Source organism: Pristis pectinata, chromosome 18 (genome assembly GCF_009764475.1).
Source record: "Pristis pectinata isolate sPriPec2 chromosome 18, sPriPec2.1.pri, whole genome shotgun sequence".
Lineage (NCBI taxonomy): Eukaryota > Metazoa > Chordata > Chondrichthyes > Rhinopristiformes > Pristidae > Pristis > Pristis pectinata.
In genome coordinates, this window is record NC_067422.1 from 8,526,695 (window position 1) to 8,554,066 (window position 27,372).

At 39.2% G+C, this 27,372-nt stretch overlaps 1 protein-coding gene across 1 annotated transcript in view; it reads right to left on the reverse strand.

Annotated features, from left to right (window-relative positions):
• Nucleotides 1–27,372, reverse strand: part of rptor (regulatory associated protein of MTOR, complex 1) — a 345,813-nt gene that overhangs the window by 49,157 nt on the left and 269,284 nt on the right. The window contains 3 exon segments of the mRNA XM_052032980.1: nucleotides 198–303; nucleotides 22,163–22,273; nucleotides 27,130–27,316. Of these exon segments, the coding sequence (XP_051888940.1) occupies nucleotides 198–303; nucleotides 22,163–22,273; nucleotides 27,130–27,316 (404 nt within the window).

Here is a 27,372-nt window from a genome sequence, read left to right on the forward strand (position 1 = left end):
GGTCATTGCACATTAGCTGCCCTAGTCATAAAGCTAGGTGATAAAGCACCAATGTTGTGTTTCTGAAATTTGGCACTTGATATAAAATCAGGACAACGATCCTTAATGTACATGTTTATTTAAAAAAATAGATCCCATCTCAATGCATCTTAATTGAAAGCAATGGCTGGATTAATTACAACCAGTAGATGACTCACCCTTTTCCATGATCACTGCTGCACGTTTTCTAACCAACCCGTTACGCAAGAATCTCCATTCTCGCTCCTTGCGAACCAGGCTCTCGACATCATGCTCTTCAGGAATCTGTACAGAATCATTGCATTATCAGCATTCATTAGGTCAAAAGCTTTGCATCATCACAACTTAAACTGGAACCTGGTCTATTTCTACATAATTATATTAATAGGATTGTCAAACAATTAAAAAAATGTCACGATTAAAATTTCAGTTTTAATGATATTTTAACTTTAACTGGCAAGTCACGTTAATTTTCACAATTACCAGAGCAAATATTAGGTACACATTTAAATTAAAACTTCAAAATAAGAAAAATTATACATTAGGCTTTGCATGTCTTAGAACAACTTCTGAAAATTGTCTAAAAACATATGGACCACGGACAATGGTTGTTAAGGATCCAATGCAGAAAAGTTAATACATCTTTTGCAGATGTTCAGGAAGGTTCAACTATTTGATGAGAGTAACAAGTGCACATCGAGAGATATTACGCAGACAGTGGTTTAGTGTGCTTTTGCTAAAATTAGGAAACATAATTGAGATCTATGGATTAAATGCATCCCTCGTTTCTACTAAAACTTCCCGACTGTACTCTTCCCAATCTAATTAGGTTTGTGCCTCCTCAGTAGCAAAGGTAAAGCGTCTACTCAATAAAGAGGAAGACAAACAACACATAACCTTGCTGCAATGTAAAAGACTTCAGCAGTATGTTACTCGTTGGCATCTCACTTAATCAATTTTAATTAGATTCTTGATCAATAATTATTGAGAATAGCAGAAGATTGAAAAAGTTAAATTGCATGTCTTTGAGCATTCTCCTGACAGATACTTTGGAGAGTCCATACAAAAAAATCACATGGCATGAAAATTGGTACAAATAAAAGGAGGACAACTACATCTTCAATTAAAATTCGCTACATGTATAAGCACAGAGTAAGTGTAGTGGCCAGGTCATCGACTGAGAAGTTCAAATCCCATCGTGATTGCTGGGGAACTTAAATTCACATAATTATATAACCCAAAATAAGTAATGGTAATCATGGAACTTAAAATAAAATCAAGTCTTAATGCTCATCACTAATGTCCTTCAGGGAAGGAAATTTGTCATCCTTACCCAGTCTAGTCTATATGCGACTCCAGACCACTCACAACTACTTCCCATTAGTGGGTAATTAAAGCTGAATTACCAGTTCAATTTCTATCCCTTGAACAGATAAATGCGTAAATGCTCACTGGAAGTGCAGTGATCAAATTGGTAAATTGGTTTATTACTGTCACATTTACCGAGGTACAGTGAAAACTTTGTTTTGCATGCCGTCCATACAGATCGTTTCATCACATCAGTACATCAAGGTAGTACAAGGGAAAATAATAACAGAATGCAGAACATTATGTTACAGTTACAGAGAAAGTGCAGTGCAGGCAGACAATAAGGAGCAAGACCATAATGAGGCAGATTGTGAGGTCAAGAGTCCATCTTATCGTACAAGAGGTCTGTTCAATAGTATTATAACAGCAGGATAGAAGCTACGCTTGAGCCCAGTGGTATGGGCTTTCAGTCCTTTATATCTTGATCAGATACCAAATTAAAATTTAAAAAAATGCAAAAACTGGAAATCTGAAATAAAAATAGAGAATGCTGGAAACACTCAGTGGGTCAGGCAGCATCTGTGGAAAGAAAATCAGAGTTAATATTTCAGGTTTCCAGCATTTTATGTTTTTATAAAACAAGGAATTAGATCAGCTTTATACTTTCCTTCCACTATATTGTTCTGAAGATTTCTAAAGAACATTGTGTGCTTGTAAGAACTAAATTGTATCTGCTTTGATCTAAAAGATTAAAGGACATTTGTTGTACAATATCTTTATTACAATCTAATTGGTATTGGTTTATTATTGTCACTTGTACCGAGGTACAGTGAAAAGCTTGTCTTACAAACTGATCGTACAGGTCAATTCATTACACAGTGCAGTTACATTGAGTTAGTACAAAGTGCATTGATGTAGTACAGGTAAAAACAGTAACAGTACAGAGTAAAGTGTCACAGCTACAGAGAAAGTGCAGTGCAATAAGGTGCAAGGTCACAACAAGGTAGATCGTGAGGTCATAGTCCATCTCACTGTATAAGGGAACCGTTCAATAGTCTTATCACAGTGGGGTAGAAGCTGTCCTTAAGTCTGGTGGTAAGTGCCCTCAGGCTCCTATATCTTCTACCCGATGGAAGAGGAGAGAAGGGAGAATGTCCTAGGTGGGTGGGGTCTTTGATTATGCTGACTGCTTCACCAAGACAGTGAGAGGTAAAGACAGAGTCCAAGGAGGGGAGGCTGGTGTCCGTTATGCGCTGCGCTGTGTCCATAACTCTCTGCAGCTTCTTGTGGTCCTGGGCAGAGCAGCTGCCGTACCAAGCCGTGATACATCCAGATAGGATGCTTTCTATGGTGCATAGGAAAAGTTGGTGAGAGTCAAAGGAGGAAGTGAGGAAGATGGTAGCTGCAGTTTTTTTTTACTTCCTAATGAGTGCTTTACATAACTGAACTCAATCCCAATATTGGAGGGAAGAGAAATTTGCATGAGAAAGTATAATTCCAATGCCCGGTAGCAATAGCATTCAATCCAATCACCAGGGCAATGGATAAAGCTTTAAACTAAATAGTTGGTGGCAGGGAGGAATCTGGATGAGGGGAAATATATTGAAAGTTAATGAGGACAATAGAACAGGGTAGTGACAGGGGTGATGATAACCAGGATATGGTTGGAAGGGCAAGCAAACTTTACAGTGGAGCTGGAAGTAGAGTCAGTATAGGAAAAAAATGGTAAAATGACTAAATTGAAGGCTCTTTATTTGAACTTCTGCAGGATTCGTAATGAGGTGGATGAATTAAGTACAAACTTTAAATAAATGGGATTGAAATGTTGCAAAGAGACTATGGATTGAAAATGAATTTTACAGGGCATCTGGCATTTTGAAAGGAAACGAAGGTAGGGTAGCTATGTTAATAAAGGAGTGAGAAATGATATTAACTAAAGATCAAGACGTAGTTTGGATTGGGATAAGAAATAGTAAGGAAAAGGAGTCACGAGTGGCAGGCATTTATAGACACCAACCAACAGTGGTTGCACTAGAGGACAGCATAAATCAAGAAATAATGGAGGCTTGGAATGCTCATGGGTGACGTTATTCTTCATATAGGTTGGGCACATCAAGTCAGCAAAAGGAGCTTTGAGGACAAGTTCATTAGAACAATACCTTGTGAAACCTTGTTCAACCAACCAGCAACAAGGCTATTTTTTGATCTGGTCACATGACAGGATTAAGTAGTAATCTCATTGTGATGGATCCTGCATTTCATTTTCAGTTTCTGAGTGAGAAACTTAAAGCTGGTGGCTTAAACTTCAAAGTAATTGCAAAGGTATGAAGGTAATGTTGACTAAACTGGATTGGGAAAATAGATTTAAAAATACAATGATAAATAAGCAATGGCAGACATTTAAAGAGATGTTTAAAACTCTCACCTAAAAAATAAAAAAAAACTCTGAGAAAGATAAACCAAATGCGGGTTAAGTAAGTCAAGGATGGGATCAAATTGGAAGAAATGTCACATAATGTTGTGAGCAAAAGTGGCAGGGCAGAAGATTGGGAAGGGATGATTTAAAAAAAGTTATGAGAGAGAAAATATTTCTTATGAGAATAAACTAGCATGAAATATAAAAACAAACAGAAAGGGCTTCTACATAAAAGGAATTGGATAGCAAAAATAAACACTGACAACTCAGAGGATGAGATTGAGGAGTAATAGGAAGGAAGTAGCAGAGACTTGGAACAAATGTTTCACACCTGTCTTCAGTGTAAAAGGCACTAAATACATCTCCGTGATAATTGTAAATCATGGGGGTGGGGGCAAGAAGGGGATGAACTTAAAATAAATATCACTGGACAAACTAATGGGACAAAAGGCTGACAAATCCCCTGGATCTGACAGCCTGCATCTAAGGGTCTTAAAAGAAATGGCTGCAGATACAGTCATGGTTTCCCAAAACTTCCCAGATTCTGTAAGGATGCCAGTTGATTGGAAAAATGCAAAAATCTAACACTCTTAATCAAAAAGACAGACAGAATTCAGGAAACTGTAGGCCAGTGAGTCTAACATGCTTCATTGGGAAAACATTGGAATCTATTACTAAGGCAGGAGCAGTAGTGCATTTAGAAAATCAAATACAATAGAGTCAACATGGGTTTCCTGAAGGATTTTAGTTAAGATGCTACATGAAATGTTACTTACAAACCAAGGAGTCACAGCAGTGGGACTAATATATGAACATGGAAAGAGGACTTCTTAGCAAACAAGAAAGAGTGAGGATAAAGAGGTCAATTTCAGGCTGGCAAGCTGGAAGTAGTGGGGCGCCACAGTAATCAATGCCGCATCAAATATTTACAATCATTAGAAATAACTTGGATGAAAAAAATGGGTGCATTATAGCTAAATTTGCCCAAGAAACAAAGATATGTGGAAAAGCAAGTGCAAGGGGAAAAAAGGGTTTGCAAAAGGGATACAGACAAGTGGTCAAAATTTTGCAGAGAATAATGTGGGGAAATGTGAGATTATCCACTGTGATGAGAATAAAAGAAAAGCAAAACATTGTTTAAATGGGGAGACTACAAAATGAAGGAAGTAATTAAGATAAACTGAATGCTGTCCATGATTGCAAAAAGAATGGAGTATAAAAACAGGAAAGTCTTCCTACAACTGTACTGGCACTAGTAGAAGACACCTAGAGTATGGCATAGTTTGCATTTCCTTATTTAAGGAGCAATTGTTGGGAGTTCAGGAAAGATTCACTAGGTTGATTCCCAAGATGAGGGAATTGTTTATGAGGAGTTGAACTGATACTTCTCAGGGGGAAGTAACCCTTTAGAAATTCACTATCCCAGAGGCTGAGATGAGGTAAATGGAGTCAAAGGTTGTGGTGAACTGTGAGGAAAGTGGAGTTGAGCCCAATCAAATCAGCCATCATCTTATTGTTGGGCTTAGCAAGCTCATGGGACCATATGACCTAATCCTCATTTTACTTTGCTATGTTCAAAGGTCTTGAGAAACTTCACTTTTAAAAAATGACTAAAGCACATAGAAATAATTTTAAAAAGCATTAAGGAACTTATAACAACGTAACTTACTTTACCCTTTATCTCCCAAAATCTATTCTCTCAAATCCCATTGAAACCCTTGAGATCTCAAGTGTTACATCAGGCCTGACCTAGTTTAGGATTCTAGTAGCAACTCCATGTAAACTGGTAAATCTCAGCAAGTCTGCACTTCAGAAAGTTATCAATAGTTCCTGCACTTCTGCCATTCATTGTGTGCACAAAAAGCAAGGATTTACCTTAGGTTGAATGCTAGCACTTCTTCTTGGAACCACAGCCAGCATGATTCAGCCCCTTTGTCCTACAAGGCTGTGTGTTATCTCCACTGGCAATTGGTGGCAAGAAAAGTGGGATTACTGTTGGAGATCCTGTTTCTCTCTATTATTTGAGCATCACATGTGTATTTTGTGGCATCAAAAGCCATCAAGGTGAATTTCTATTCAACTCTAATCTCTGGTCTCACACCAGCATCATTAGAGAGAATAACCTAATTCAGAAAAACACTGCAATTGTGGACAATGCACAAATTATTTGGGGGTAGATGCTTAAGGTGGGAAAGAGGTAGTAATATCGAAGAAATCAAACTGGAAGAACCAGTCTGCTAATTTGACCAATTTCCTATATTTGAAGTACTGTGGTCCAAAGTCAATACTGAGAGCGTTTCCAGTGCTGCACCTTCTAAAGAAAGCAACTTACCAATAGAAATTGGGTTTTTTTTTGTGTGATCACTGAGGTGCTAAAGGAAGATTTAGATGCACAAATAGGAACGCTAAAGAATTGCGGGGTTTCTCACAACATATGTGATTATAAAAAAATGTTGAAGTGCTCAGCCATGTAACTGTGGCTGACCATTTTAGTCAGGATTAGGAAAAATTTCTTGCAATTCCTGCACTGCCATGAATGATTTAATAGTTACATAAATTTGTACAATGTCATACCACGGAGACACTCCATTGACCACTTATTAAAATATTATGATAATCTACAATAATTATAATTTATCAGCTCTTGGTGGATTACAAGAGTCAGTATTTTTCCTTCCAATCCACATTTTTTCTCAGAATATTTTATGAGCGCTTCATTTTGTAACCAGCTGCATCTCCTAACAAACTCTGAAAGGTCTAGGCTAACATCTCTGTCACATCAACTTATTCAAAGATTATGCTGATAAATGAAGGATTCTTTGCTTAAAAGTCCTTTGTATTATTTTCTCTGCAGGATAAGATTCTCCAAGTTTCAAAGGACTAGCAGTAAAGATTTGTAAACATCAGCTGCAAGATCATCTAGTCACTGAAGAACATGAGGAGAGCAAGGCTTACTGCTTCCCAAGGTGATGCAGGGGTTGCTTTTCTACATTCATTCCACACTCCAGCTGTGTATTCAATTACTCAGTACATTGGTACAGACTTACAAGATCGAATTATGAACCAGAAAACAGAAAATTCACAATCTCACCCAGAGTTGGATGGGAAGTGGGCAAAACTGAGAAGGTTTATTGATGGAATAGTGCAGGATTTAGTTCAATTTCCCTTCCATCTACATGGTTGAGTTGAGAAACCATCCTTACTGAGCCCATTTTAAGAAAGAGCTCCCAGTTTCCAGTAGACAGTATGAGACTGTATAGCTGAGCATCATTTTCGCTCAGAGGAAAATTTTTGATGGAAAGTCACTGACCTGAAATTTTATTTCTTGTTTTTCTCTCTCTCTCTCTACAGGTGATGGTGGAGCTTTTATGTTACTTTTCCAGCATCTTTTTTCAAAGGGGATATTTTCCATTCCATGCATCAATATTCTGACATTGAGCGTATGAAATGGCACTTCAGCAGACTGTGTTTTACTTTTGTTCAAGCCATACTAACTGTGCAAGGATTCAACAACGAATATTGAAGACATTCCATTTGTGAACAATGGACACAATTCTTTGATGCATAATTATCAAGGACTCAATCCAAAATAGGAGTAATCAAAATAATTCTGAAATTAGAACCTTGAATTGAAACAAAGCCAATTAGGGAGTATTAGGAAAGGGATGGCTGAGGTTGATTAAAAAAATTAGAGGATAATTCATACTTCTCAATACATATACATTCATGTGAAAAATGAAAACCTCCCTAGTACAGTCACAGCATACTAATATTAAATTAAAAGAAACTAACAATTTTGCCAGAATGTAATAGATCTGTGGATTAGTTTTATACATCAGCAAAGGGTGACCAGAACCAAGAGAAAATAGCACGAGTATAAACTACTAAGAAATTTGAACAAATTGCATGTGGTTTTGTAAGCAGATAAAAAGGAAGAGAACAAATAGCATTCACGCCACAGAAGTCCCAGGCAATGGCCACCTCCAGTAAGAGCAGCTCTTCCTAACTTCTAAGTTTCAAGTGATCAATGTTGACCAAACATAAACAACAACAGTACAGCACGGGAGCAGGCCCTTCGGTCCATGATACCTGTGCCAACCATGATGCAGATTGAAACTAAACATCTGCCTGCACGTGGTCCATATCCCTCAATTCTCTGCCTGCTCATGTGTCTGTCTAAATGCCTCTTAAACGTTGCTATCATATCTGCTTCTATCACTTCCCCTGGCAGCGCATCCTAAACACCTACCACTCTGTGTTAAAAACAAAACTTGCCATGTACATCCCCTCACCTTAAAGCTATGTCCTCTAGTATCTGACATTTTAACCCTGGGGGAAAAAAAACATCTACTATCTGACTATGACTATCTAAGAACTTTTCACCGTATCTCAGTATATGTGACAAAAATAAACCAATTACCCTCTCTGTGCTTCTCATAATTTCATACGCTTCTATCAGGTCACCCCCTCAGGCTCCAACGCTCCAGAGAAAACAATCCAAGTTTGTCCAACCCCTCCCTGTAGCTAATACACTCCAATCCAGGCAACATCCTGGTGAATCTCTTCTGCACTTTTTCCAAAGACTCCACATCCTTCCTGCCATACAGCAACCAGAACTGTGCACAATACTCCAATGCAGCCTAACTAAAGTTGCAGCTGCAACATGACTTCTCAATTTTTATACTCAACATCCTGACTGATGAAGGCAAGCATGCTGTACACTTTTCTTTCCCCACTCTATCTACTTGTATTGCCACATTCAGAGAGCTATGGACTTGGACTCCAAGATCCCTCTGTACATCAATGCTCCGATGGGTCCTGCCATTTACTATATATTTTCCTCTTACGTTTAACCTCCCAAAGTGCAACACCTCACACGTGTCCAGATTAACCCGCATCTGCCACCTCTTTGCTCACATTTCCAACTGGTCTAAATCCTGCTGAATCCGTTGATAACCTTCCTCACTATCCAGAACTCTGCCAATTTTTGTGTCATCTGCAAGCTTACTAATCAGCCCACCTACATTTTCATCCTAGTGATGAAATCTACCAAGATCAAATGACAGCTTTCAAGATTAGATCTACCAAGTCTCCACGGATCCCACGGTTTTCTGGATCAGCCGATCATGAGAGACCTTGTCAACTGCTTTATTAAAGTCCATGTATACAACACCCACTGCCCTCATGAATCATCTTCATTACCTCACCAAAAAACTCAAATCAAGTTTGTAAGACATAACCTCCCCTGCACAAAGCCATGCTGACTCTGCTTTCCCAAATGTGAGTAGATCCCATCCCTAAGGATCTTCTCCAAAAAATTTCCCTATCACTGACGCAAGGCTCACCAGCATATAATTTCCTGTTTTTTCCTCTACCACCCTTCTTAAAAAAAGGAACAACACTGGCTATTCTCCAGTCCTCTGAGACCTCACCTGTGGCTAGAAGATACAAAGATCTCTGTCAAGGAGCTCAGTCACTGTATTTTTGAATAATCATATTGAAATAGGTGAAAAAAATTTGTTGGAAGGCTTAACAGGGTAAGATTGCATAAATACTGTTTTCCCCAGTTGGGAAGTCTAGAATTAGAATTGGGGGGGGATACTTGGGTTACGGAGTTGGCAAATGAGGACTGTAACAAGGATAGTTTTGTTACCTAGAAAGGAAAGTGTGTGCTCGTGTTGATGAGTACATTCAAGGTTGAGAATAAGCATGAGAAATATTTGACCACTAAGGGAGTCAAGAAACATGGGCACAGGGTGGAGAGTGAAATTGATTTAGGAAATTTGTCTTAATCTTATTAATGTACTGCATAGACTACTTTGCTTTTTTTATGTTCTTGCACCCATCAATTTCTAATGTATTAAAACAGATTAAGACAGACACATAGAAGCACTTAAATACATATCACTCCTGTATCCTAGATGTTATGAAATGTTAGAAAAGCTCTTTATCCTAGAATTTTTTTTCTTCGTGTCCACATTAAAAATCTCCACAATTATCAACAAGTAGGACATTTTTTTTTAAATCTGCATTTAAACAGTGGAATGTTTTCATATTAAATTTGAAAGAAAGTGGTAATCAACATGAAATAACATAAAACCATCCAACAGAAAAAAAACACTGCCAGTGGTCACCTCCGCAAGGAATAAAGATCTGTAACCACAGAAAGAGGATTCGATTTGATTTACTGCTGTTGGCCGCTAATAGTCACATTAAGTGGCCATTATTCGTCAAGAGATACACCATAGTCATAAAAGTTGATGAGCTGAGTGTCTGGATAGAAGCTGTTCTGCAGTAAATTATACATGCTCGGCAAGACATTTGCAGCAAACTGCAGTCTTGGGGAAAGATCCTCACTGACCCCTCTTACCAAAGATTAGCTGGCAGCATGCTTGCCTGAGACAGAAGGTTATGTGTTCAATACCACCCTAGACCTGAACTCACAAGTTTAGCCTGAAGCTCCAGTGAAGTACTGATGGACTGCTACACTGGCAGAAGTGCCAACCTTTGAATAAGGCGTTGACCTCAGGTGGACACAAAAGATTCCCTGCCACCTTTTCAAACAACAGCAGCAACAACTCTGTGACCCAGCCAATAATCACAATTTCATTCAACATCACTAAACGAGATTATTAGATTGATGTTCCTTACCGTGTGTAAATTAGGTTCCATATTTCTGACATTATAACAGTGACTACATGACAAAGAGGACTTTATTGTTTATTTAGCACTTTGGTGTTTCATGGCAGTGGTCGGAGTGGATGGGAAGCTCAAAAATTCAAGTTGTTTTCATTTTCCCACCTGCTCAGAATTGCCAACATCCTGTACTGAATCAGCTAAAATTTCCTCCAGCAAAATACCAGTAAGAAGAAGGTCAATGCCTCCTTCACAAAGTTCTTGCCCTACTGACCATACATGCCCTGACAATTGGCTGAAATGGAGTGCTCACAACTCGAGTGTCATATTTAATCCTTAAGTGAGCTTTGGACCACACCATCATCCACACACTGATTTTCACCTCTGTGACACCCACCAACTCCACCACTCAGTTTATCTGCTGCTGAAACTCTCATTCATGCCTTTGATTCTGTTGGACTTGACCCTTGCCAAGGCTTTGACTTTAAGCATATCATTTTCAATACTCTTGGTGACATAGCTCTTTCCTCTAAACTCCTCCAGTCTTATAACTCTCTAAGACATTTGCACTCCTCTAATTCTGTCCACGAATTTAATCACTTTATCATTGGTGTCCTTGTCTTCAGCCCTACGCTCTGCATTACTCTCCTTGATCCTCTCTCCTTCTTAAACCAACCTTTTCAACCAAGCCTTCGGTCACTACTCTAATAACTCTGTCTGACACACTGTCAATATTTGTTTGATAAAATTCCAGTGAAGCATCTTGAGTCATGTTGGGTCATGAGATCTGATGGGCAGGTTTTTCCCCCACACAGAGGGTGGTGAATATCTGGAATGAGATGCTTGGAGGGAGGAGGTGGTGGAGGCAGACATAATTACAACATTTGAAGGACAAGTACTTGGATAGGAAGGGCACAGGGGGATACAGGCCTAATGCAGGCCAAAAGGGGCATCACAGTCAGCATGGAAGAGGTGGGCTGAAAGGGCCTGTTTCTGTGCTGTACGTTTTTGACTGATAGATGCTATAAAAATACAAAAAGTTACTGCTATAATGAATATAGAATGAATGCAGTATTCTACTGTTAAACACACAGCTGGATTCATATAACCCAATATAGCTTCAGTGTTGGCATGGATTCAGTCAGAGTTAAGGTACTTGCTGGGATAAGCACTTTTGCTACATTACTGAACCGAGGCACTGTTTCATTGCACCTTCACAGGCAGATTAGGTTACTCATTATCAAAATTTCCTCACTGCAATTTGTTTTTTTGCCGGTGCACTACAGTAACCTATAGGCACTGTATTTTGGACAGAATTCTTGCACGTACAAGTCACCTGTTTCTGTAAAGACAAAAGGGCACCAGTTATCCCCAAGACACTTTCCACACCAAGCCAAATGATTAACTTCCAAAAAAGTCTTTCTTAATCTGTCTTGCATCTATTCAGAATGTTAACTGCTTCTTGCATATAACTTGGATGAAAAATGTCTGGGACCTGGCTGAGAAACAACACGTACGAGCTTTTAAAATTCCATACTTCATTTCATCCTTCTGTTTTACGCCAATAAAAAGCTAGGTTCCTGCAATAGTCATTTATTCATAGGGAAGACATGTACACTTAAAACTTTGGAAATACCTCACCTGCTGTGATTTAATTAAATTTGTATCCAGAGTTATGCAAAACTGTTCCCACTACACCAGATTTCACAGCTTCAAAGTTCACTGCAATGCTAATTATGAAAACCACCAAATGGTCAGATCAAAATAATAACCGTAGCCTTTTTTCCTCCTTCACCACCATTCCTCCCCCAACCACCCATCTTCAAAACCTCCTTCCAGTAAACAGAGTTGCGTGTGAACCCTTGAGGCGATGTGGGTGTTGAAGTACTGTTACATGATTAGGATCATGAAACACCACAGATTTCTCACATCTTCTATCTCCCACTCAGCCAGAACCAGATCAGTGTTTTACTCCTTCAGTTTGTTGAGGAAAAGACAATTAACTCGTCTGGTTTAACTCTCTGAGCACTGTAACCACTGCTTAACATGGAAAATGAGAATAGCTCAGAGTACCCTTGCGTAGTTGGTGTAGGTAAAAATGATAGTTCAGAAGGCCAAGTGTTCTAGTTATGCTGTTTATAATCCCTGCTCCAATAATCATCCTTTCCTTACATAGTCCCTCAGTTTCAAGAATTATTGTCACATGTACTGAGATACAGTGAAAAGCTTTTGTTTGAGTGCCATCCAGGCAGATCGTGCCACACACAAGTACATCGAGGTCGTAAAAGGAAAAACAGAATGCAGGATATAGTGTTTCAGCTACAGAGGAAGTGCACAGAAATTAAATGATTCTGCCTGGGTTTTGAGAGTTCTGACATGACTGAAGAAGCCAGTGTGAGAACTGCAGACCCTTTTGCAGATGGGCAGGAGGTGCCTGATTGAGGTGGGCAGGCGGGTAGTTTGTGAGGTACCGTGTTGCCTCTACTGCTAATGCAGAGGTGACAACATTCCCATTTGAGTTTGCCCCACCAGAAGGAAATGTACCCCTGCCTTATTCTTTGAACTGGCCATCTCCTGCCAATTATGTCTCACTCAGTACTGTGATGTTAACGTCAAAGTTCCTGAGCTGTGATAGCAGAGTGGTGTTCTGGTCTGTCACTACTGGGAGAGTCCATGAGACAGTCCAGGTCCCAGACTTCAGGTTACAGGGTGGAAGTTGCCTTTGAGCTGTTTCTTTTAAGGCAGGATAGCCATTGCGCACCACTAGGACAGAACGAGGTCTTGATCCAGTGGCAAGAGGACCAAGATGACTGAAGACCAGGCTCTACTCACTGCTGCTGGATGGCTATGAAACTTTGTTTAAGATTAAAACTTAAATGTGAATTTTGAAACTTTTGAAAAGTTAAATTACTAGCTTCAACAAGAATTTAGAACATAGAACATTACAGCACCGTACAGACCCTTCGGCCCACAATGTTGTGCCGACATTTTATCCTGCTCTAAGATCTATCTAACCCTTCCCTCCCACATAGCCCTCCATTTCTTTATCATTCATATGTCTATCTAAGAGCCTCTTAAATGTCCCTAATGTATCTGCCCCACAACCTCTGTCAGCAGTGTGTTCCACACACCCACCACTCTGTGTAAAAATTTACATACCAGATTCAGAAAATTCTCTATCTTGAGAACACAATGCTTTCCAGGAACTGAAAGTAATCTACTTCACACCTTGTAAACTCTCCCAAATGACAACCTGAGACTTTCCTCCATTTCCAAACTGGGGATCACGTGTAGCAAGTATGTATCCTTGAACTATTTGAAGATAGGAAGTTTGAGCACACTGCACAAGATACAAAATATTCTAGGTTTACTGTACGTCTGAGCAATTCCTGTCCACACCTCAAGGTACATTTCTCTTGCTGAGATGGTGAGAGAAGAAGTCTGTCTCATGGGAAACACCACAAGGTATTGGACAATCAATAAATCAAACACACTCTTCATACATGTCAAATAAAAGTTAAAAAAAAATATCTTTAAGGGCATGCTATGTTGGCGCCAGAAATGTGGCGACACTTGCAGGCTGCCCCCAGAACACTGCGCAAAAAGATGTATTTCACTGTGTGTTTCGATGTACCTGTGACTAATAAAGAGATATCTTATCTTAAGCTTCATCTGCCATTTCTCCACCCATATCTGTAACTGATCTATATCCTTATGTATCCTTTGATGACCTTCTTCACTGTCCACAGCTCCACCAATCTTTGTGTTGCTTGCAAACATACTAACCCACTCATCTACATTTTCATCCAAGTCATTTATATATATCACAAACAACAGAGGTCCCAGCACTGATCCCTGTGGAACACCACTGGTCACGGACCTCCAGCCAAAATAACTCCCTTCCACCACTGCCCCATCTTCTATAGACAAGCCAATTCTGAATCCAAACTACCAAGTCACCATAGGTCCCACGCATCTTAATCTTCTAGATCAGCCTACCACGAGGGACCTTGTCAAATGCGTTACTGAAGTCCATGGAGACAACATCCACTGCTCTACCTTCATCAATCACCTTCGTCACTCCTCAGAATACTTAATCAAGTTTGTAAGACATGACCTGCCCTGCACAAAGCCATGCTGACTATCCCTAATCAGGCCATGCTTTTCCAAATGTGTGCAATCCTATCCCTTAGAATCCTCTCCAATAGCTTCCCTACTGCTGATGTGAGGCTCACTGGCCTATAATTTCTTGGATTATCCCTATTTCCCTCCTTGAACAAAGGAACAACATTTGCTACTCTCCAGTCCTCAAGACCTTGCCTGTTGCTAGTGAGGATACAAAGATCTTGGTCAAGGCCCCAGCAGTCTCCTCTCTTGCCTCTTTCAATAACCTGGGACATATCCCATCAAGTCCTGGGGACCTATTCACCTTGATGCTTTTTAAGAGACCCAGCACCGTCCCCTTCTTAAATGCCCTAGCATGTTAGCATACTCCACACTGCTCTCACTATCTTCCACGTGCAATAGGACATAGTTATTAAAATACTGTCGGAATGAATGCACCATAAACACCAGATAAGTTTCTTCAACTGCACATCATGAAGTATTAATGTTATTCAAAGTGGAATCAGCAAAGAACCTCCTTTGCGAGTGAGTAGAAGAGTGTTGTGGGGAGAAAATAAACTAGTGCCACAGCCCATGCAGCTGCCTACATATCAGCTGGGACAGAAAGATCCATTGTAAAGACATCTTGTTACATCCAGGGAGGATGGTTTAATGAATCAGAATCACTGAGAGTGTAATTCTCGACATCTGAAGCCCACCTCAATACTGGCTGGATTTACTTCAGGAGTTGTTACTTGTTCCTTAATAAACCTTAACACATTATTCTTCTGTTGGTATAATGCTAGACCATGCATCATTCACTAAGAACGGCTCACAGTAAGTAATATTTCTTTCTTAAAGATGATTTAGAATCATAGAAATTTAAAGCATAGAAGGATGCCACTTGGCCCATTGTACCCATGTTGGGTCAAACCAGGTACTTTTTAAGCCTGATGATTGTTTTTGCTCTCATCACATTTCCCAGAGTGAAGTGGCTGGGACACCCGAGACCTTGAAAGATGCTTCATAAATGCTAGTCTCGCTCTTCCATCAGAAAAGATTTTCATTTCCCCTTTGATACATAATTTTTCCTGACACAGAAGACATCTGTCTTGGAAAGGTAGAGAATGAGAAATTCAGTAAGTAGTATTTATGATGTGCTTTAAAAGAAATATTTACTGCCTTAATGACTGTTAACTTCTATTTGAAACTCAGGTTATCTCTCTTCATTTAGAGAGGTTACAAATTCTGAATTGAAAATCTTGTAGTACACCAGTCAATGGAAAAATACATTTACACATGCTAAATTTTCCCCACATAAGTAGATGAAAATATTAACTTCAGGAATTCAGTATATGATTTGTGATTATTTCCATTAACAAATCATAGACCAAAGTATGAAAGATCAGAAAAACATTTATTCCTGTTTAATAAAGTTTTAAATCTTTGACTTCAATAGAGAAGGAAAAAACATACAAATATGTTCAATGAAAAAAAATCACTATTCACAAGACGGTCAATACAAAATTTGTATTAAAATGTTTATCAGTGACACCACACAGGAAACGTCCACCTCAGTGAAATGTCACATTGTTCTCAAAGGCTTTACATTATTGGTTATTTTGATTTAAGATCATTCAATAAAATTGTGTCAAGAAATGCAACTGTCAGCTCAAACATTGGCAAGGAAATCAGTTGTTGATTACCACCTACCATCCTTCCTCCCAGATGAATCAGCACTCCCCCATGTTGAGGAAGCACTGAAGTTAACAAGAACATAATATGTACTTCAGATGGGGGACTTCAATGTCCATTATCAAGAGTGTTGGGCAACACCACCACTTCCGAAGCCTCAAGGGCATAGCTGTCATTGGCTTTGCACCAAGTGTAGGAGAACCAATAGAAAGGATAAACAAACTTGACCTGATCTTTAACTATCTACCGATTGCTAATAAATCTTTCCATGACCGTACAGGTAGCAGTGACTGCCAGAATTCTCACGGAAGCAAAGCCCTGCTCTCATACTGAGGACAAGTCCGAGCAGTACATACAAAATAAAAGAAATTAAGAATAAACTTAGCAGCTCAAAATTGGGTATCCATGAAGTGTTGTTAGACTTCAGCTGCAGCAGAAATGCATTCTACCAGAATCTGTAACCTGCAAACCACAACCAACTGTTACAGACTGGCACATTCCAAGGTACAGGACGACTTGCTATGGAACAAAGGCTCTGGGGGAATGACCACGAAGACTCTAGCAACAAGTTGAGAGGCTGGAACCTGTGTAAAAACCTCTCAATTTATTGCTAATGGAACATTTATCAAAGAAAATTGATTCCATGTTGACATAATGTAATAATATGCTAGGTATCGTGAATGAATGAAATGGAAAAAAAAGCAGTGCTGGACACAGCGAAGGCTATGGGACTGTAGTGCTAAAACCTTGTACTTTCCTCCAGCCAGGCTGTTCCAGTGCAGTTAGACACAGGCATGCATCACACATTACTCAGGTAGTTCTAATCATAAATGGCAGGAGAAGTGCAACCCAGCTAATTTACAGTCTCACCTGGCTACTCTCAATTATCAGCAAAATGCTGCAAGATGTGAACAACACTGCTACTGAGTGCTCATTAATGTTCACTTTGGATACCTGGAGGGCCATTCAGCTCCAAATGTCCTTGTAGTCTCGGTCCAAATGCAGATAAAAGATGCGAATATCAAAGATGAGGTCAAAGCGACTGCTCTTGACATCAAGGTAGCAAATGATGAAATGAAGCATCAAGGAGTCCAAGGAAAACTTGCGTCAAAAGTTTTCACCTGCCTAAGTGATATCATGCACAAAAGGAAGATGGTAGTTGCTGGAGTGCATTCAGCTCAGCTCTTCGCTGTGGCGATTCCTATGCCAACCATTTATAACTGCTTTGTCAATGGCTTTCCTTCCACTATAAAGTCAGGAGCAAAATGTTTGCTGATAACTAGCTCCCCAGTTCCATTCACAACTCATCAGGCCTGTCCCTGGACAACATGCAAACCTGGCTGGTAAGTGTAAAGTTACATCTTTGCCACACAAGTACCAAGCAAGGACAACTCCAACAAGAGAGAGCGTAACCAGACATTCAACAGATTTATCATTGCTGAACACCTTACTATCATTAACTTTATCGGAGTAGTCATACAAATACCATGGTTGCAAGAACAGCTCAGACGCTAAGTATTCTGCAGTATGAGACATCTCCCAACTCCTCAAAATCTCTCCAGCAGTGATGCACATTTTCCATTAATGAAATAAAAGATTGTGACACAACAGGGACTAGGAGAATGCCAGGTGTATAGTCTTGAGGAACAAATAATGACTTCAGCTCTTTTTCTTAAGGTGTAATCACTGTATTTTTCTGATATGCTAGCATCAAGGACTTAGGTGATAAATATAAAGACTTTAAAGACTTGAGGATTTAACAGTTCACATCTTGGTAAAAATGGAAGAAAACTGGGTCCTGCTCTGCAATTAGTCAACAGCTTATTAAATCAAAAGATCACACTGTTTTTAAATGTTTGATTTAAGAGAACGCCAACTTGTTAGTGACACTGAAGGAGAAATAACTAATCATGATGCACTTACAAACAGGATACTGTAATGCTTCTCCTGTAGCTTAATCGAATTCAATTAACCAGGGTAAGTTAAGTTTGATAATTTAGCTGTGGAACTGTTGCTGAAAAAATCTGAACATCAATAGAGAAAAAATCCCAATTAGCTATAAGGCTCCAAAATGGTAATAAGCACAGAAGCTGAGCAGGGAGAGTCACATTTGCATAAGCGGAGCAGCAAATTTGTGTAGGAAAGGGGAGTGCAGACCAAGGAAGATGTCCACTATTGCTTGCACTTCATAGTTAGTTGACAGAAGTAACTGAGAAACAAAGGACTGCAGATGCTGGAAACTAGATGATGCTGGAGGAACTCAGCAGGCCAGGCAGCATCCATGGAGAAAAGCAGGTGGTCAATGTTTCGGGTCAGGACCCTTCTTCAGGAAGTAACTGGTTGTGCAAACAGAATTAGCACTAAGATGATAGGTTATAGATCTTTGGGTGTTGGTTGCCCATGGCACAACCACTTGAGTCCAATGAGCTTATCACAGTGGGAGACATTACAGACACAAACAAACCTTATGAAAATTGACATGCACCAATCCACAACAGGAGTTGTTGGATAGAGATCCAATTTTGGTTGTCCAAACCTACCTGTGGAATCCTATTGCAAGAGTCACTATCCCTATCACTATAGTGATGTGGATTGATCAGGTATTGAATCAAAAACATTCTTGTTACACCAGTTAATTTTGCAAACTATTTTTATACCTGATTAATCTAAATTGTTAGTTCTAATTCATCAAGGAGTATGCTGAAGGATAAGGGCAAAAGATATTGATATTGCTAACATGACCATAATTCATTAATAAACATCAAAACATCTGATTAGTTCCAAACGACTTAATAGGGATCAATGGGGAATGATATTCCTAAGCTACAGTTTTATACTGACCTGGAAATATTTTGCAAATTGCATTTTATAATTATATGAAACTATGTTTCACTCTCACATAATACAGAAAACCAACAAGAAACAAAGATCAAATCTGAAAGTTGAGTGCAACTAATAGTTAAGTGTAAATATACTTCTGGCAATTCAATCACTTGAAACAATGCAATTTGACAAAGTGCTTTTGAAACCATCTTATGTTATACAAATTACCATGTCCATTCTCCATACACTTAATCTAACCTTTACAAAATCTAAAATAAAGCAAAGCATTACACACTTTCCCCCACCACGAATTAGGGTGCGGTATAAAATTTAATTCATCAGTAATCACCTGGGAGGTCAGGGGAGGGGACTGGAAGGTTGGAACTTGCAGGGAATATTTCTCTACACAGTTGTTTTTGCACAGAAATCTTTCTTCCTTGAGGAGGGAGTGGGCAGAGTGTTAGGAATGGGAATCAGTAATGCGTGAGCTCTGTTCTATTGGGAATCAAAATATAGCATCTATAATATTTCATCTTACATCAGCACGAAATGTAGTTTGCACACTGGTTTGGTGGTACCAGTGTAGAACTGCATGTAATTGTTTTAGATTTCTAAGCACCTGATGCAATGAGCAGCTAGTGTCTATCAATACAAATACAGGTTAAGTTTATCCTGAACACAATGGAAAGAAGATGAGGCACAGCACATCCCTTCCAATGTTCTGTTCACCAATTAACACACTGGTTAAATGAATATTGGGTGAGTGTATTAAATCTTTTCTTTGTTACTTCTTCTCGTAGGGTAGGTCCTTTGTACTTTACATTCACAATATTTTGTCCTCAAATGGAACTAAATCAACAATTTTAATGAATTGGGAGGCTATTTGGGTTGAAACAAATACATCCACTAGTAGAGATCAGATCCCATAATTCACAAAGACACCAAGGAGATTTATTTGGCACTTTCCATCATTTTGAGGAACTTGCCAACCCTGATGAACATTTAGTGGACTGAAAATATGCCGATATTGAAGGCTATATTAAAAAAGGATTGCTAATCAGAAATGATCCCATTAGTCTGCTTGCATTTATTGTAAAACCATGAGTCATGCTGTAGGTTTTCTTTATTAAGATAGTAAATTATAATGAAAGCAGTGGCCTGTAAGGTCACCTTGAGAGTCTTTGGGGTTCATAAGAAAGTTGCCCTTTACACTGAAGATTGCCACTCAAGTGATCTCACCAATTTATCATGGAGACACAAGAGAGTGCAGTTGCTGGAATATGGAGCAACAAACATCCCACTCGATCCACTAAGTTCCTCCAGCAGATTGTTTGTTGGTCACCAATTTATAATCCCAGATTCTGGTCAAAGGTACAGTTATAACTCAGCTTCAGTTAGCACTGATTTAACACACTACATGAATTTCCTGTACAGCCACTACTAGTAATTCTGTTACATAATTCATTCAATTTAAGATTTTCCAGTTAACTGCTAAGTACATACAGGCATGTCCATTAACCAATATTAAGCACAAATTACAATTTATAACAGAAGTACTTATTGCATAAGCTGTGGTCTGGGTTCTTTGCTGAAAACTTGGCAGGACTCAATTCACTTAATTAGAAGTTGAATTGTAACCTTGATGAAGGCTAGTAAATTAAATTAATATTGACCAGAACAAGTGAGCCCAAGATAGATTGTCAGGACTCATTCATCACTCAATCACAGTCAATTCCATAGCAAAGAGGGAATTCAAGGTTTCTATAGCTTCTTGAGATCTCTCTTTCATTCGGGATGATGTACTGAAGCCCAGGCCTTTTACAACCAGAGTCAGCAAAGAAAAAGATACCTTCATCTAAACTAGGAAAAACTGTTGAAGGCGCAAATTGGAAATTAGAAAATGTAGAAAATACTCTGCAGGCCAGATAGCACTTGCAGGGAAAGAAAAAGATATGGTAATATTTCAGGCTGATAACCTTTATGCATTATACCATGACCTCCTAAAGACATGGGACAAGGTTCCAAATGAATAGCTTCTGGCTGAAATCAAACATGCGGGCCTCAGGAAAGCTCTGCAGATAACGGCTAAAGAACACTAAAGCATGTGGACTTGTGTTCAGATGGCAGAGATTGCATTATTTTAGGGAATGACGAGAGTTCAACATTTATACAAGGGACACATTCAAACATGAGAGAAAGTGCAGAGAACAGCCACAAAGCTGATCCCGGTTTTCCGAAGGCTAAGATAGAATGAAAGGTTTATAGATTGGAAAATATATACTGGAGAAAAGATCTTGGAGAAAAGGGGGTGGGAAAGGTAAATACAGAATATTACCTTAATTAAATTAGGAGCAGATTCAGGGAAGGAAACGGTAAACGGAGATGATAGATCTTTTCATGCTGAGTTATTGACATATATAAAGAAGAAATCCTGGGAAATTTTAAGGATGAAGGACAACTCATGTTGAACTGAGGATCTATTGGAGCATTCCAGAATCATAAGTGACCCACTGGTGTCACAAAGATCCTGTGATCATGCAAGCCAAAGGGGATAGGGTCATATTTTTCTCCATACTGGAGAAGGAACCCATGAGAAGTTATTAAGCATGAACAATGGACAGTGGAATGGACTAGGAGGCAGTCTTCACACACCAGCTATCAATCTTTTGACCAGGAATCAATTGCTTTGCCACTTCAGCCAAAAGGCATTTCTAGCTTTAGCGCCAGATGCCTTCATTACAATGTGGAAGTGGATTGGTCCTGGATTTCCCCATATAACTTCACTCTTTGTATCTTACTGGTGTGAAGGACACAAACCATTTGAGGCAGTTTTCTAAAATTGTTTTCAAGATTCTAACATGAGGACGTAATTCAGAGGGAAAAAAAATCACCACAGCAGGAGTTCAGCAATGTATCACAGTAAATTCTGAGATAATGTAATTGGACTAATTGATTACAAGGTGTTAATGGACCTAAATTAAGCTCCAAGGTTTTCAAGGTTACTAGAATACAAGTATCAGAAAGGAAAGAAGCTCTTCTGTTACTCTGCTAGCTTGATGGGACTTTTCACCAGAAATTCGTTCACTCCGGGATTACAATAGCTCATTTGATTTGCTAACAGGTAAATCAGAAACCATTATTAATCAGTAAGTGGTTAAGTACCTTCATCACTGGTTGTGCGAAATATTTTGCGCTCCAATCACAGAACCCCGTTTGCATAGTTGTGGATATGAAACTTTTGTGTCCAACCCCATCCTCTGAATCTTCAACAGTCTGAAACGCAAAACAAGTTTTAATACCGTTCTACACTTGCAGTAATAGGTTTAATATTTGTCCTGTGAAACAACTGCTGATTTTGGATTTTGTCTTCCTCATTTTGACAAGTTATGTTCATCTTTGAACTGCTGGCACTCATCAGTCAATCTGCTTCAAAACTCTCTAGTTTTAAGTGGGCCAAGTCCATTCTCCTCAAATGACAAAAAACAAATTTACTAATTTCAGATCTCTCAGAAGCACAGTTTGCTGATCTAAACACGGTGCACATCCCTGCAGCAATTTTGGCTTTAAAAGATCTTGTTATCATATTTAATAAAAGGGCAAATTTATGTCTTAAGTTGAAATCAAAGCAAGAGTCCAAAGTAATAGAATTTGGGAGTCACAAAATCACCTCATCACGTTAAAACTAAAACAGAAAATTATAAACTGAAGCATAATAGAAACTTACTAATGAATATATAAAAACATAGAATCTACAATGGATCAATCAGTCCGATGGACAGAGAAAGGTTAGCATTGTGGATAGGACTCTTCATGAAATGCTTCCGATACTAATTGTCCACATTTTTCCCCAGTATTGTTTGTTATTCTTTGCAAGATAATTCATTCCCCTTATGAATCCAACAGCCACTTTGGAAGCTATTCCAAATACACTGTACCATTCAAAAAAGTTTGGTAGTGTACATCCTGGAATTTATAGCATTTTCTTCTAGGATTGACAAACATTGTTAGCTCTTTTGTCTTATACCAATGTATAACATTTCCTAGGTGCAATCCAGTCTGCAAATTGTGCAGTTTTTGATGAAGAGAGTATAATAGTTTGCATAAAGTCACTAAATGGCACAGGAACAAAGAACCCAGAGACTTGTGTGTTTATCCCATGGAACTCAATTGCAAATGTCTAGACTCATATTAACTTATGCTTCAAAAATATAGTATGAGCTTGATAGGAAGAATATACCAAAGTTTGCTACCTTCCAACAGTAAAGCAAATCTTTTTGAACTATGAAGGCTGGAGTAAAAGGCATCAGATTGGCTCAGAGGTAGAACTGTTGCCTCTGAGGCAGAAGATCATGAATTCAGACTGAAGTGCAAAGATCTGAGTAAATGATCTTGTTTGCTACCTCTTCTCACTGCTGTTTGTGAGAAGTAGAGCTTCCTCCCCTCCGCTTCATCAAACAAGGCCTCCAAATCTTTTGGAAAATCAGGGTGCCCACTCTCAATTGTGCGTAGCCAGACTTCCAATAAACTCCAATGACTGGGTGGTATGACTTTCACCTCTGGATGCAGCCAAAATGCTTCCTTTTTCAGCATGGTTCTAATCGGTCCTCAATAGCTTCAACAGATGTGAGGGACTTGCAGTTAGGTCCTGCAGTTAAGCAGCAAAGCACAAACTGCACAATTTGTTGCTGACTGGTTATTGGAATTATGGTAATGAACTTACCACAGGAACTCTGTGTGTGGCCTTCCTTAGGTTAAGTGGGTACAATTTAGTCATGCTAAGCAATTCCAGCGCCATTCAATTTAGCCCCCTTTATCTGCATTTATCTAAGACAACACAGATGTCTCTAATATAGTGTATTATCAGGTTCCTGGTTCATTGTATTGTGGAGTGCCTGACCTTACTTAATGGAGAACCTGAATTCCTACTCCCATCATTTGTTGGAATGAACAGTTACACATGTTGTGTACATGAACTCTTGTGACTTGCCAGTCCCTCCAACAGCATTTCCCAAACCTGTGATCTCTACCTCCAAGGGTGCCAGCATTAGCTGGCACATGGAAATACCACCACACGTAGGCTCCTGTCTGTACTCACTGGAGTTTAGAAGGATGAGGGGAGATCTCATTGAAACCTACCGAATACTGAAAGGCCTGGATAGAGTGGATGTGGAGAAGATGTTTCCAGTAGTGGGAGAGTCTGAAACCAGAGGGCACAGCCTCAGAATAGAAGGACATCCCTTTAGAACAGAGATGAGGAGGAATTTCTTTAGCCAGGGGCTGGTGAATCTGTGGAATTCATTGGGTCAGACAGCTGTGGAGGCCAAGTCATTGGGTATATTTAAAGCAGAGGTTGATAGGTTCTTGTAAGGGTGTCAAAGGTTATGGGGAGAAGGCAGGAGAATGGGGTTGAGAGGGAAAAATAAATCAGCCATGATTGAATGGCGGAGCAGACTCAATGGGCCGAATGGCCTAATTCCACTCCTATGTCTTATGCTTCCCTTTCTAGTCTCAGACCATCCAGACTTGGAAGTATGCTGCTATTCCTTCATCATTGGTTCTAAATCCTGGAGCTCTCTACCCAGCACATTATGGGAGTACCATCAGCAGAAAGATTTCAATGGTCCAAGAAAGTGACTCACCATTACATCACGGGCAATTAGGGATGGGCAAGAAATGCTGGCCTTACCAGCAACTCCCACATTCTGTAAAATAATGGATTTCCTACATTTGAAAATAATACATATATAAGGCCAGAATGCTAGTCGGAGGAGAAAAACCCCTTCACAACTCGAGTTATAATGTTTTACAGGCATCAGTAATATGGTGTCCTGATGACCATCTGTAGCTCAAAGAAGCTAATGAATTTACTGTTGCTACGAACTGGGTTACTGTAGGTGAATGTCCCTTTAAGATAGAGCACAGTGGTGTGTGTGTTGGCGTGATGACGACAACAGAAGATAAAGGATGTAATGACATTTTTGAAGCAGTCAGTCGGAATCAGTCGGGGGGGGGGGGGAGAGAGAGAGAGAGAGAGAGAGCCCAGCTTGCTAGTTTCTCGATCGTTGGATGAGAAACAATAATTGTGTCTGTCACTACAATCCACGTATGGATTTTTGGAGTAATCCGGTGGAGTTCACTTTGTCGTTAACCTGTAGAGGGAAACAGGTATTTGTGTGCACGGCCATGATTCGAGAGCCTTTCGGGGTGAGGAAGATGCGGTGGAGTGGTCACTGCTGAGTAAACACTGAGATGTTGTATGGGTTCCATCGTGGAACATTTGGATTTCATAATTACTCTCTATTTTCTCTCTACATCTACGTTTTATCTTCAGTCAACGGTGGTCTTGAAGAAGCCTTTGCGCACATTTCACCTTATGGTTTGCTGAAATGAACTTTGAAAACTATTCCTGGACTTGGAGTTTGGGAATTTGCCACACACATACTTCAAGTTTAGTCTTTGAGGTTAATGTTTAAGATCTAACATTTTTACTTCTAACATTTTAACATTTTTACTTTTATTTTTCTTATTATCGTAAGTAGTTACTAATAAAATAGTTTTTAACACTTATACATGACTCAGTGTGTTTCTTTTGTTGCTGGTTCATAACACTGTCTTAATACATATTCAGTGTCCCTGATTACATAGGAATCACAGTTTTGAGCACAATCAACCGTCTTTCAGAGAAATTTGCTTGCAATCCTTAATTTTATTTTAATTATACCAATCTTTCTTAGTAAACAGTTGGAAGCTGTAATGGTAAATTTGGAAGTTTTGAAACAGTGCTGAATTTAATAATTAGGATAGAAAATAAATTTTGAAGATAGGAAGAATACCAATTATGTTACCAAATTAGGGTAAAAAACATTTGTATAGCCATGCGATATGTGCTGCGTCATAGGTTTTTCTACAAGTTATTTTTTAAGGGAAAGCATGCTTTTTCATCAGAGCAGACCCTCACAAACTTCCCTTTCGACTTAATTGGAACCACATGCACAATGGCAGATAGCTGTCAAGTAATTTGATTTACAAAATATTCTGTACTGCTGTCAGTTTAAAAACAAAAATCACATGACGACACAAAGTGAAAGGTTGTAAGATTGTCTCAGCTGAAGGAATATAAAAATTGATTCAGAGGTGCTGCTTGCTCTCAACAGGAGCACAGTGCTGAACCACTAAAGGGAGAAATATATGGGGGCAGCCGGCATTACTGATAGTGATTTCAAGTCACACTTTTCATTTATATTGAAATTTCACAGTACTCAAAAGGTGCCACAAAGACAGATCTGGAATTTACTAATGATCCAGACTTTCACTTACTTCAATTGCTGTAACATTACCCAGCTTTTCCCTTGGCTCAGCCCATCTGTTCTTGTTACGCACAGACTCAGCTATTCCAAGATTGCCTGCCTCCAATTTTCTATAAGCTCGAACTAGTCCAATATGTTGCTATTCTTACCAAAACCTGCACCATATCTAGATCATCTCATGTTCATTGCCCTGTGTTGGATCCACCACCATGGCCCTTCCAAGAACATGTTCCTCTGATGCTGGTCTCCATGAATCCTGCACTCTCTTCTTCAAATCAATGGTGCTTGGAAGTGAATTCCCTTTCATTCTGCCATTTCAGCTCTTTCTCCTTCAAAGAGCTTCCTGAAAATGCATGTCTTTAACCAAGCCTTATGCATGTCTTTAACCAAGCCTTAATATCTCTCCCACTAATATTTCTCTCTTTGGCAGTTCCATTTCATTAAAAGACAAATTATTTAGCATTTTGAATTTTGTAATCTCTTCCTGCACCACAAGCCTTTCAGATTGCTTCTCCAAATTTGACGTCTTGAGCACTTCTCATTTTAACTACATCACCAATGACTTGTCTAAAGCTCTGCAAGTCCCTTTCTAAAATTCTCAGCCTCTCTATATTTGCATTTTAAGATGCTCCTTAAAACTACACTCTGACCAAACCTTTGATCATCTACCCCAGCCTTTTTAATCACAGTTTGCTGTCAAATTTGTCAATTTTTTGATTGGTAATAATCTGGTTAAGTGTTCTGGAACATTTCATTGGAAATTCCACATATAAGAAAAGAGCAGCAGCATGTGTGTTATTTTCTATTCAACCGATTTCTTACCTGATCTGGCCCCTTATCAAACATTTTTCGTGTTCTGGAAAACTGGTGAGAATGTGGAGTGTATGGCACACCTACGGTGGGAACAATTCCTTGCCTTGATGATGATGAGATATCTCTGGGTCCTGCCTGTTTACTCACATCATTGGTTAGGCTTGAACTACTTGTGCTGGGTATGGGAGGTGAACCCCTGGGACAGAAAATCAAATGTAAAGTTCAGATAGAATTTTCCACAAAATGATAATA